Source organism: Microcebus murinus, chromosome 7 (assembly GCF_040939455.1).
Source record: "Microcebus murinus isolate Inina chromosome 7, M.murinus_Inina_mat1.0, whole genome shotgun sequence".
In the NCBI taxonomy this organism is placed as follows: domain Eukaryota; kingdom Metazoa; phylum Chordata; class Mammalia; order Primates; family Cheirogaleidae; genus Microcebus; species Microcebus murinus.
The window spans coordinates 63,378,383-63,392,616 of record NC_134110.1 but is presented as its reverse complement, the minus strand read 5'-3'; the positions used below and the strand labels follow the sequence as shown (position 1 = coordinate 63,392,616).

The 14,234-nt window shown below is 32.2% G+C and overlaps 1 protein-coding gene across 1 annotated transcript in view; it reads right to left on the bottom strand.

The window, feature by feature from the left end:
- STK3 (serine/threonine kinase 3) overlaps positions 1-14,234 on the bottom strand; it is a 267,587-nt gene that overhangs the window by 216,051 nt on the left and 37,302 nt on the right. The window contains exon 4 of the mRNA XM_012762004.3: positions 13,159-13,273. Within this exon, the coding sequence (XP_012617458.1) occupies positions 13,159-13,273 (115 nt within the window). The remainder of the gene's footprint in view (positions 1-13,158; positions 13,274-14,234) is intronic.

Here is a 14,234-nt window from a genome sequence, read left to right as displayed (position 1 = left end):
CATTCAGAAGCAGAACATTATCACTTGTTTCTTCTACATTTCAACTAGAAAGGTATAACCAAGAGAACTGCTGACAGCCATCTTGTAACTATGAGCGGAGAGTCTGTATAACAGTGAAATCAATAAAGAAATATTAATATCAGAACAAAGACATGAATTCAAGTAATTCCCTTCATCCTAAATCAAGCCATGCAGGAAGCTAACTCTGCAATGATTTTTAGTTATGTGAACAAATAAATTCCTTCTTTGACTTAAGCCCTCTTGGGCTGGGTATTCTGTAACTTATAACCAAGAGTTGAAAGTGAGCAGTAAACCTGAAGTTAATACTAAAGAGAGGGAAAGTTCCTAGAAAATAGGTTTACATAAAACACAAACCACTAACTCCAGAAATGCTAGAGGTTATTCCAGATATGTATTTTAGTAGCACCATGAGATCTCTGAAGCTGATTTCTATTTTCTGCCCCCAATCAAAAGGGATACAATTACTGGGGGCAGGGGAAGTAGAATAAATATGTCTTTTAAAAGGAACATGCAAAGGTTTTTTTGTTTGTTTCCTGTTTCCCTTCATTCTCCTAGTACCACCTTTCCCCCCAGCTAATAAACGTTCATGTCAAAATGTATTAATATTGCATTTAGAGTTGTCATTTTATAGAACTCCTCAAATGTTTCTGTTTCCATTAGTTTTTATGATACACATATCATCACACATAATAGCAACCAGAACCCCTTACTGAAAAATTAATGGTTTAAAGAAACTTGAGGAATATGTAGCAATCTCTGAAATACTTAAATCTCAAAAGTAATACTTAACTTACATATGTAAGACTTTATCTGAACATTTGTCAAGCTACATATTCTAACTTGTATACAACCAAAATTTCTCCTCCTCTCTCAGGAAAAAAAAAAATACATGTATGTAATGAAGCTCTCAGGTACTCAGAATGAGGAAAACAATCTGGGAAAAGAGCAGAACAGCTCAGTAAATCCCTTCTACTCCTCATCACTCTATCTCATCCCACCCAAAAGAAGAGAGTTGAAAATATAAAATACCCAAGGTTTTAAATAATAAAAAATTTATTCTTCCAGAAAAACACAAATCTTCTGTTCAACACAAAGTATATACATTAGAAAAAATAACTGGAATATTTTAACTATTATTATATACAAGACAGCAGAGGGAGGTTGTCTTTCATGAAATCTGGATTGCACATGTCTGGCAAGAAAAAAAAGATTAATAATCTATCACAAAGCCCCACAACTAGTGATTCAAAATGAAAGCTTTCACTACTTACACCATATGTAAATATACATATATACACGCTGCTTATAATCCCTTGATCTGCAGAGAAAGAGAACTGATACTCTACTGTGAAAATGGTCAGTGGGCAGACATTTTAAAATCCTTTCCCACATGAAAAGATTCCTGAAAAAGAGATCAGAAGACAACAGAAAAGCACTCAATATATATGGAGTTGTAAATACAGTATGAACTAGTATCTATTACACAAAGGAGGAACATGCAACAAAGTGATTAGGAAAGTCAAACATGAAATTAGTCAAATAACACAGAGGCAAATATAAACCCCAAAGGGTGCTGTATGGAATAGAAATCCACACATATCAAAAAGATGCCTATTATTAATAATGATATAATATCAAACTTTTAAGCTCTAAATAAATCTTAATAATCAATAATAAAAATTTTATATGCCTTCACCAAGAAAAAAATCTGTTTGAAGACCACATAATTAATATCAAGGCAGAATTTTGTTATTAAAAATACAACAAATCAAATGTTTACCATATAGGGCTAGGCTATAACATGCAAGGTATTAATTCTAAGGGCACTAGGATAAAATATCCTAACATATTTTGAATTGTCACTGCCTGAGTCTTTTAAAGAAACTGTCACTATACCTAAAAATGTAGGCTCTATCTTATGGAATATATACTTCCTTCATTACCAATGATAATTCAAAGTACCAATGGTGAATGGTAGAATTCTGTCCTTGGTTCCATAGCTCTCTATATTATTCTACTCAAACACACCTCATAAATAATGTTCACCATGCAAAGACACTCTCATCTAACTGAGATGATAGGATGAAGATGACAGTATCAAAAGCAAATACATGTGAGGCCCTCTATATGCCAGGTGCTATCCTGTCACATTAAATACATGTAATCTTCAGAACAACTCAATGAAGTAGGTAGTCTTCTTCCATTTAACAAATGAAGAAACTAAGTCACAGAGAAGTTAAAAAAAAACACTTGCTCACATTCATACAGCTAGTATATAGCAAAGGCAGGATTCAAAACCAGGAAGTCTGACTCCAAATTCTGTATTCTTAGCCATTATAGCTCAATTCTAGCAGTTGCCTATAATTTCGATTATTTCATTTCCTGTGATTTACTTTACCTCTCTATGGTTCTATTTTTCATCTAAAAAATGGGTCAATAATAGTTTTTACCTCATAGGGTTCTTCAATCCTCATGAGGACTAAATGCAATAAGAAATATAAGGTGTTTTTAAAAAGTACCTGGAACATAACAAGTACTACATAAGTCTGTTTTTATTATATCTACCAAATATCTGTCACTGGAGCTGAAAATCACTGTTCTAAAACTAATAATCACTGAGCATTTACTAAGCAGAATGGTCTTAATGTATCCTTTACACTTCTAATGAAGTGGTAACTAAAGAAAACTGGATTTTCCTAATTATTTCCATTATAAAATAAACCCATCACCAGCCTTCGGGAAAATACATACAAATCATTCAATTTCCTCCCCATTATTTTGTGTTCCCTCACACCCACCTAGTATCACAGAAATATCTCATTCTGGTAAAGGTAGATACTAAAAATTTCTCTTCCAGCCTGAGCAAGAGCAAGACCCCATCTCTACTAAAAAATAGAAAGAAATTAGATGGACAACTAAAAATATATAGAAAAAATTAGCCAGTCATGGTGGTGCATGCTTATAGTCCAAGCTACTTGGGAGGCTGAGGTAGAAGTATTGTTTGAGCCCAGGAGTTTGAGGTTGCTGTGAGTTAGGCTGACACCACAGCACTCTAGTTCGGGCAACAGAGCGAGACTCTGTTTAAAAAAAAAAAAAAAATTTCTCTTATATACCAAACAGAATGTTTATATGTCTTAAGACACAAACCTATTTGGAATTTTAATGTAATTCTCATCTGTACATCTGTCTCATCTGGTACTCTTCAACCAGAATATTCTCAGAGCTTGGTTTCACCAAAGAGCTACAAAGCATAAAGACTGAAAGCCAAAGCAATCCTCTAGTCAAAAACTAATGCCGATCAACATTTAAATTTGTTCCTAATTTTTTGTCATGACAACATTCTTGCGCAGGTCTCATTGTATAATTATGCTGAGACTTCTCAAAGGTACAGAAGGAGGAAGAAAACCATTGGATGGATCCTAGACTACATATATATTCAACAATGAGAGATTATCAAATTACTCCTCAAAGTAGTTGTAGCGATTGAAACTCCTAAGAGTACAAAAATTATATACAATATACATAAGGCAATGGGGGTGGGGGGTTCCCCCCTGATTCAAAATCAAGAACCTGAATTTATAATTTGTTTAGTTATTTTCTTCTCCTACTTCTGAAACTCCATTAAATTGATTATAATAATGTTTTTTTAAAAACAAAATTAACAGCAAAAGAATCAGCACAGGATAGTATGATAAATCTGGAAGCATTTGTATGAAGAATCACAACCAGAGCAGACAAAGAAGGGATCTGCAACAAAAGAAGTGATCTAACAAGTAAACCCCAGAGGGGCTCCAAGCTTAGAACCATAAGTTAGGGAGAGCAAGAGTGAGAAGGATGATGGAAAAGGTAGTTAGCTTTTCCATGGAAGCTGAAAAGAAAACAATGGAACAAGAGTTGGCTCCTTGTCCCCAGTGTGTCCCTACTCCCATGTACATATAGATTATATACATTCTGCATTTATCCCCAGACCAAAACTGGAGAGTGCTCCTCTCTAAAGAAATTGAATACATATCCTTTGTGGGCCTTTCCCCCTCAAAGCCAGCTCCCAACCAACCCATTCACCCTAACATTATGCCTATCCTTCAAAAAGTATTGTCCCGATGCTTCCAGTGAAAGCTGGTTAGCCTTCCTGTCCCAAGGGCAACACCAGAATAAATAAAACAAGGAAATCAATAACCCCAGAGGAAACAGAGATGATTCAGGAAACAGAAAATAACTTTTTAAAAAACCTATTATTCTTAAAGCAATTTGAAAAGCTTTTGCATGCAAGTATCAGCATCAATGGTACAAGAAAGAAAAAAAATCAAAACAAAAAGAGTTTTTATAAATTAAAATATAACTGCTGATGTAAAAAGTTCAGTTACAAGAGTCAGAAAATAAAGTAGGATAAACCACGTCATACCCACAAAAGGCAAAAAGACGAAAAGTCTTAAGAGGTAAAAAAACAAATAAATAATAAATCCAGAAGGGTCAACCACCCAATGAAGAAAACAGAAGGGGATATTATCAAAGAAATTTTTCCAAAGCTGAAGAAAGTGTTTATATTAAAAGGAACTACTGAATGCTAAGCATAACTAATAAAAAAGACTCACACCTAGGAACATCCTTGTGAAATATCATGTTCTTTGTGAAATATCAGAAACATCAAGATGAAAAAAGTCCAAAAATTTCCAGAGGGAGAAAAACTTATAAATATTAATAAATACGATCCTGACAGGCATTAGCTAAAACAACAGCAACCCTGGATGTTAGAAGATAATGGGGGAATGTCTCAAAGCTTGAGAGAAAATTTTCATTGTAAAATTCTTCATACACTAACTAGCGACCAAGTACAAAAGCAAAATAAAGATATTTTCAGATATGCAAAGATTCAAATAGTTAACCTCTTATTCTTGTATCATAAAGAAGATAGTTTAGGAAGACTACAAAACAAAGGCGAAAACCAAAGAAACAGGAAATATGTAAGTAAATGGTGGCACTAACCCAGGAGTCCAGTGAAAAGTAATTCCAAGGATGCAGCTGTACAGCAGACCTAAAAAGCAATGAGTCCACATTAGAACAAGAAATCAGGAAGCTCCAAAAAAAGTCTTCTCAAAGAAGAATCACACACATTCCAGGAAACAGATAAAATGAGTAAGAAGCTAGAAGACATTAGAGATGCATATGCTGCTTCTCTTAACATGGAAAAAAAAAATAGGAAAAACAAAGAATTTTGTAACAACATGACCCTAACATAGATACATCACCCTAAAATGTGGCAATGAGTTTGAGTAATTAAGTGTGAAAAAAGTAAATCCCCATACTGGGGGTATGACATTGGACGTTTAGAGATGGAAATATAATTTTAGTATAACATTGTTTCCTCTCCCAATAAGTCCTTTGCCCTCTCTTCTCGGACTTATTTATTCATTCATTCCTTCAACAAATATTTACTGAGCATCTATTCCAGAGGCTGGAGATAAAACAGTGAACAAATAAACAAAATCCTTGCCCCTTTGGAGTTTACAGTCAATGACTCCTACTCTTCAAAAATCTGCTAATGGATTCTCTTGCCAATGAAGCTTCCTCTGAACTGTTAGGCAGTGCTTCTCCTTTTTTCTTCCTAAAGATCTCTAACTCTTCATAGAACAGAATTTAGATTTTTATATAGCTAGTACTATCATCTATTATGTGAACAATGCAAAATAGCAACATTTACAACATTTACTAGAGTTAACTCACAATAACAAATCATTTGCCCCAGATCACAAAACTAGTTTGTGGAAGAACCAAAACTAAAATCTGTAGAGAGTCTGGGTTGATTCTATCTCTACTATACTAGGTTGAATTAAAATAAGTGGTCAACTGAAAAAATGGGAGAGAATAACCCCTTAGGTACTTTTTTAGAATGTTTCCAAGTATAAATAAACATCTAAGACATAGATTCTACTTCTTTCATACATTAAGACACTGCTCTACGGTTCATAATGATCATTTCGAAAGCCTCTAATCAAAAATATAACCTTTTAAAAGCTTCAATTTCAGAATTGTGCATTTCACTTTGCAGTATATCATATTTGAAATGCATAAATGTCTCAAGACATTAAATGGCATCTGATATAACATAAATTGGCTTTTTAAAAATTTCCTCACAAGGAATCTTCTAAAATTATTCCTATAAATATATTAGACTTTTTATTCTTTTTTAACTAGAAAACACTTAACTGCTCACAAAAAATCATGCTTACATTAATTTATACTAACAATAACAACAAAAAAGCTTTCTTTTTCATGAGCCAAAAGATGCTTATGGTCAAAAATTATCAAGATATACATTTTTAAAGATAAGCAAAAAGAAAAAATAAACACACTGACAATATCTTTTGTAAGAATCAGGGAACTAATGCAACATTCCTTTTATTTCAGGCACACCAGAATTACTTGTAAGCACACTGTCTATGGCTTGTGTTTAGTATATGACCATATCTGTTCAATAATCTACATTAATACTAAATAGTATTATAGTAGCCATGTAAATTATAACTTATCCACAAAAATATAACACTGAATAGAGAGGTAGAGTCAATTTATATTCACAGGATAAGCAGCCAAAGAATTGATCCTATTTCAGCTCAACATTTATCAATTGCTTGCTAGGTGACAGTACCTATTCTAGGTACTTGGAATATTTCCAAGGTGAGTATACTAAAACACATAACCTTGAGGAATTTACAGTAGGTGAAGGCAACTGCAACTACTCTTTTCCCAAACACTAAAAGCTGACTAATTAAATGTGATTTCCAAGTATAAGATATTATAGCTGGGTTATCTACAAAGAAGTTTCATGAAACTTAAACAGTGTAAAAAAATCAGTTACTAAATGTATGATACCAAGACTTGAGTTGTATGTGAATCTGATCACAGAAATCAGAAATTTAAGTCACCTATACTACTTTAGGGATCCCCAAATACTTACAAACCAAAAGAATTCTATAAATACCATTAATAACTAAATAGTGACTTTTATTCATAATGGAACCAGGAGAGTCACAGAAACTTTTATCACCCACTGGACTATAAGAGAGTTTCACTTTCATCCTAATTCTAGTACCACTACAATTACCACAATTACTATTCATTACTAGGTTAAGTGCCAACTCTGTGATATGGTCCACATTAAGCATCAGCACTTAAATAGACACAATCCCCACCCTTTACTACTCAGCCTCAATCACTGGGATAGGTTTAATTAACCCCCAAACTGAATTCTATGCCTTCATCTTTTCCTATATGTTTCATCAAAAAAAGTACAGATAAGATATTGAAGGCCCTTTTTAAAATATCTATGCTGATAATCAGATAATTCATTTCATGAACTTTAAAATAATATGAAAAGTACTCATATAACAAACTGTCAAGCTGTCCTGCAAATATATCAAAAAAGTCCAAAAGCAGCAACAACAAAAGGGCAAAGAATAGGCACAAAAAGGAAACAAAATAGCCATACACATAAGAAAAGGTACTCAGCATACCTGAGAGTCAAAATAAGCAAAATAATAATATTAATAATAGTAAAAATAATAGCAGCATTTATTGTGCTCTTTCTTTTTGTAAAAGAAACCCCAATTAATTAATTAACAAATTACTAAACAGACAACAAAAACCCAATTAATTAATTAACAAATTACTAAACAGACAACAAACTACCCAGCAAAATCATGAACTTTTCAAATAAGAGGTAATATTTTAAGCTGGGCCTTCATGGATACACATTTAGTAGGCAAAGACAAGGGTGAGGGGGAACATTGAAAAGTAAAAACAAAATAATTTCAGTAAAAACAAAAATAATAATAATTTTAAATCAAGAGCTCTTTATCTTTAATGAGACTTTTTTTCAAAGACAAGCATAATTCCTTAAGTATTAAAGACCATTAAGTATGTTATTTAAGTGGTTTTCCAAGAGTCATTTCTCTGAAAACAAATAAAAAATCTAAGACCCATTGCAAACTCTCTAAACAATCACCTAATTTTGCTCATCTATAGAGATTCACTATATGTAAATATGTATATATAGTGTAAATATGTAAATTACACAGTCAGTTGAAATCCAAAAGAAAAGTCTCTATGATATTATCAACGTGTCCATTCCTCTGAGAAAGCTTACTATTAAAATGGCTACAATATACTGTGTACATAAAACATAGTGAACTAAGTTTAACTCTCAGGTCTGAATAGGATTATGTTACATCAGAGCAACATCATTCTGTGAGTTCACTTGACCACCAATCCAACCTCATTCTCAACCTATATTTTACTATTTTATTAACAATTTTAAGATAAGAACAAAAATAAGAATTTCAATAATCATGTTTTTATATCACTTTTTAGATTTATAAGGGTTAAACTTGTTAAGAAAGTTTTATATCCACAGACCATACATGAATTCATTTTAGTGAATATAATCACAAGAAAAGTCAATTCAAGGGCTCTACTAAACATACCCACACAAGTGAGAGCATAAGCAGATGCAAGGAAATGAGTAAATCAAAGTCTGAGAAGTCCACACCAACAACAGACCCCAAACACAGAACATGGGTATCAGGGACGAGATATAACTCCTAAAAATGAGTAAAAAGATTAAGAGGAAAAACCAGGGTATTAAGCAAGAATCAATATAAAAAAGTCAAATAGGATCTTATTAATTGGGTTTCAAGAGAAGTACTTGGATAGGAAGTAAATAACCAAATGACTAATTAGTAAAATCAAGCAACAGGGTCAGTAGGGGACCAATGGCAAAGGTGACTAAATAATATATAAAAATAGCATTCTTATAAACCACCATTAGCCAACCAGATAACATAACAACAAAAAAGGACATCATTCATGACAGCACTAAAAATGACAAGGCCTCTAGAAACAAATCACATTTAAAATGTGCAAGATTTTCAACAAAATTTTAAAAGGCATTTAAAGACATAAAAGAACTGAATACAAAGATATTCTATGATCGTGGATGGGAAAATATCAATCAACCTCAATTTTTTTTTTTTTTTTTGAAACAGAGTCTCACTTTGTTGCCCAGGCTAGAGTGAGTGCCGTGGTATCAGCCTAGCTCACAGCAACCTTAAACTCCTGGGTTCAAGCAACCCTACTGCCTCAGCCTCCCGGTAGCTGTGACTACAGACATCCGCCACCATGCCTGGCTAATTTTTTCTATATATATTAGTTGGCCAATTAATTTCTTTCTATTTATAGTAGTGTCGGGGTCTCGCTCTTGCTCAGGCTAGTTTGGGACTCCTGACCTTGAGCAATCCGCCCGCTTCGGCCTCCCAGAGTGCTAGGATTACAGGCATGAGCCACCTCGCCCGGCCAACCCAAATTAATATATGAGTTAAATGTAATTCCAATCAAAAACTCAACAGAACTTTTTGTAGAACTTGACAACTTAATCTAAAACTTACAAGAGAGATCAAGAAAACAAAGACAATTAAGGGAACTGCACCCCCAAAATCAAACATGCCATATAATTAAGAGCATATTTCTGTTGCAGAAGCAGACAAATATCTGCTAGAACGGAGACCAAGTATATATGGAACCTTAGCAGAGTAGGCTTATAAGTCAGTTAAAAAGGGATAGATAATTGTGTTATAACAATTAGATTTCTACACAGAAAAAAATAAAAATACTGTATATCCATACTTCACATCATACAAAAAAGTAAATCCCAGCTAGATTAAAGACTTAACTGCTAATAACACAACTTAAACTGTTAGAGTTCCACTTCTGGTAATGGCGAACTAGACAATTCAGACAACTGTCCTGCTAAAAGATCTGAGTCTGGACAAAATATATTTAAAAATCTACTTGAAAGCTAATGAAGATACAAAAAGCAGTGTCTTTTGTCTGGAGACAAGATATGAGAAAACCAAAGAGGTGAGCCTACCTATAAAGGCCAGTTTTGCCCAAGAGACATCAGTCAATTACTGAATGGAGGTCAAGAGGCCAAGAAGCAGAACAGAGCTTTTGAGTAACTTATAAGGCAAGGCAGTCAAAGATTAGAAATCAAAACCTATCAAGAAGTTAAGAAATCCTAGAACACCAAAGGACTATACCTTAGATATAAAGAGGGATTAGGCTCATAAGTACAGTCATGCATCACTTAACAAGGATATGTTATGAGAAATGTGTTGGCAGGTTATTTCATCATTGAATGAACATCACATAGTGTATTTACACAAACCTAGATGTTATAACTTATTGCTCCTAGGCTACAAACCTGTACAGTATGTTACCATACTGAATACTGTAAGCAACTGTAACCCGATGGTAAGTACTTGTATATCTAAATATAGAAAAGACACAGTAAAACTATGATATTATAATCTTATGGGACCACCATCCTATATGTTGTCCATCATTGACTGAAACATCATTATGCATGGCATAACTGTACTAAAGCCCAGATTCAAATTATTTCTAACCCTGACTGGATTAAGGTGATCTAGGATTGCTAGGGGTAGACAGAAGGTAGAAGCAAGTAAAATCCTTACATGAAATACATCATCATTCAGAAGTTCAAATAATCTCTACTGAGTTTTATGTAATGTCTAACACTCTAGCAGAGATAACCAGACATAGACAAAAACAATAAAAACCAAGAGAAACAATGTGTAATAAAAACAGACCCACAGGAGATTAAGATAATAAAATTATCAGACTAAATTAGATTATAATTATATGTTCTAGGAAATAAAGGACAAGGAATAGCTTTAAAATGCTAAAAGAAACTGCCAAGCTAGAATTTTTTACCTGGCAAATATTTTGTTCAAAAATGAAGTAAAATAACATTTTCATGCAAAAAATTGAGACCCTGTCATCATCATACCCACATGTAAGGAAATACTAAACAACAGTCTTCAGGCAACTGGGAAATGCAGAAAGGAATAAAGAGCAATAAAAAGCACAAATATATGGGCCAATATAAACATCGACAATATAAAATAATTAACAAGAATTCTTTGTGCTATTTAAAATGCATACAGAATTAAAAGAAAACACAAAGCATATAACAAAAAACAAAAGAATATATAAGCTCTAAAAAAAAAGTTGCCATATTCTTAGGAAAAGATTGTTTTGTAACCATGAAAACTACTAGAGTGAGTTTTACGTCTATTTAACAGATCAATGATGACTATTTCACTGTCATATTTTTGAAAGCCAGCCAATCAGTAACAACCATGCCTCTGAAATTCAGACAATCAAGATTATCACTCCAGTGAACATTCTCACAAAACAATCAAATATTTTACAATGTCTAGGCATTTTAAAAAATGGGATGATACATATCCTTATATTGCTAACCTTAACAATAATGTTACTCTTTTCAGACAATAAGCAAATGAAGAAAAATGTCCTCATGCTGGAAAAGAAAGACACAAACATTCTTAAGATTTAACAGGAACTGTCATCAGGCAACACCCTGATGTTATACCTACAGCTTCTGGTCAGTCTCATGTACAGCTCTGGGTTCTTTTTCACATATGGAAATTAGACTCTTATCATGCTACCCAGAACCAAGGATGACTGTTCTGTGAAAATAACAATGACTCCCCAACATGCTCAGTGGACTCCACCGTCTAAAAACAAAAATTAAGGGGTAAAATCTTTCCTTTGATAACTGATGAAGGAGATTCTTGAGGAAAAGTACAGTATACCTTCACAATTCATAATTATTGGCAACAACAAATAAACTACTTGGCTTTTCTATCTACTCAAAGATACTTTTCTATCTACTCAAAATGGTAACAATAACACTTCAAACCAAGAAAATAGAGATGTTTAAAATTTTCCATTTCACTAGATAATTTTAAATACCAAATGCACTGAGTTTAGCCCTGAAATGATTTTAAAATACTTTAAACTGGAGTATAATTATTTTCAATTAAAGAATTGTTCTGCCACTCAAGAGTCATCTGATTTACATAAATGCTACTTAAGCACCATAAAAATTCTAAAATATATAATTAGAATGTCATAGATCACTTAATCCATTCTGTCAAAACAGGGATTATTTTAACTTCTGTCTCACTTCCCTTAAAAGAAAGCCTATTTATTTTTTCTAACAGGAAAAAAAAATTAGTAAAATAAACTTACAACATACTTCCCCAATCAAACTTTAAAATGATTCTGGTTAACCACAAATTGACTCAAGTAATTAAGTATTTTTTCTGAATGTATTTTACTAAAACATGCCTGACAACATATAATAATGTCATGTAGTAATTTGGGTTACTGTTCTACAGAATTACAAATTATTTTACTGATTATTCTTACTCATTCACAGATAAAAAGATCACTTAGGTCCCTATAAATGATCCAAATAAACTAGATGTAATACTAGCCTAAAGTAAACAATTTTATAAATAGCTCTTCTACTTATGGTTAAAAAATAACCATAAAAAGTTTTTATCAAGCAACACATTTCGTTAAGCTGGGTTCACAAAAAATTATATATATATATATATATATATATGTCTCAAAAATTTTGCCTTTATTTTCCTAAATATTATCAGGATGTGTGAAAGTGATAGAACTATATATAGAGAGAACTATATATATATATATATACTATATATATATAGATAGTGTATATATATAGTTATATATATACACTATCTATATATATATAGAACTATATATATAGTTCTATCACTTTCACACATCCTGATAATATTTAGGAAAATAAAGGCAAAATTTTTGAGACTATTTTTAAAAATTCAGAAACATTTAACTTCAACTGCTACCTGCCATAAAATATAATAGAGGTAACGTAAGAAAATACCATGAATATTATAAACTTTAAAATTCTAGCCATAATTTTCTGAACTCACATAATAAACAACATACACAGATTCCAAATGAAGAAAAGTATTTTCATAGTTTCTCAGGGACTTACAAAAATTATCCTAATAAACAATCATGCGATTCCTAAATTTGCCATAGAAGATATGTAGCTGGTTCTCATATATCCTACTAGATTTCCTTATACCATTTAAAATCTTTTTCCACACTAACATTTTCTTTGTAATCTTACCTAGTCAGATTCTAAAATATGAGTGTTTAGAAATGTGATTAGAAAAACAATTTTAAAATACTTACTGTCTTGTTTCGTAATCTAATTATGTCTGAGACAGAGCCAGCTCCACAATACTCCATAACAATCCAGAGGTCTGTGTTCTTGAAGTAACTGCCATAATATTTTACAACATATGGGCTAAAGAAAAATACATAAACAATTAAATTTAGTTAATCCCCAAAGAAAATCTTTTTCTTAATCCCAATACAAAGTATTTTCAACATTTCATATTATTCCAATAAGTAAACGCAAATGAGTAAATTTCTATTGTATATCGAATTGTCTATATCTAGAGAATATGAACTGTGTATAATTAGGCTTTAATTCATGGATGAAATTTAACAGGATTACAGATGAGGCCCAAATGTTTTGAGTGATTCTGAAAATAATAAGGCTTCATTTTGGCAAAGGACTTACTACTTAACATAAGGAACAAATAAAAATATTTTCCTTTAACAAAGCATTTTAAACATAAATCTTCTAAAAGAATTTGCAGTCAAATATTAATACTCAACTTTAAAATATTCTATATTTCCATGAAGCCAAAAAAAGTTATTTTAAATTTTCTTTTATTTTGGTCTTTGAAAATTCTGGAGAAAAATAATTATAAATTTTGTTTTGCTTAAATTTAGATAATTAAAATTATTAATAATTTAAAGTATTTCTGAACTGAAGTTTTACATCTTCCAGAGCAGAATAAACTATGTTCATAGCCAAGTTGTTTTCAGGAAGATTTAGAAAGGAACAAATGACCATTGCCATTAATATTTACCAGGGATATGCTACATATGCTAATGCATAAGAAATCTTACCTAACTCAAAGAGGCAGAGTATCCATATTCAGAGAATACATGAAAATATAGAAAATACAAGGTAGCATAAACTAAGCAGTACACAATCTAAATGCTCAAAGGAAGAAGTGACCATGGTGGAGCCATCAGAGAACTTTGTGGAAGGGGTAAGATTTAAAAGGGATTATGAAAAAAAGTTAAAGTTCCAAAATTCAGGTGAAGAGAGATATTCCAAAAAAGGCAAAGGTCATGAACAAAGGCACACAAATGGAGAGGAAAAAACCAAGTATGGAATGTTTAGGGGACAA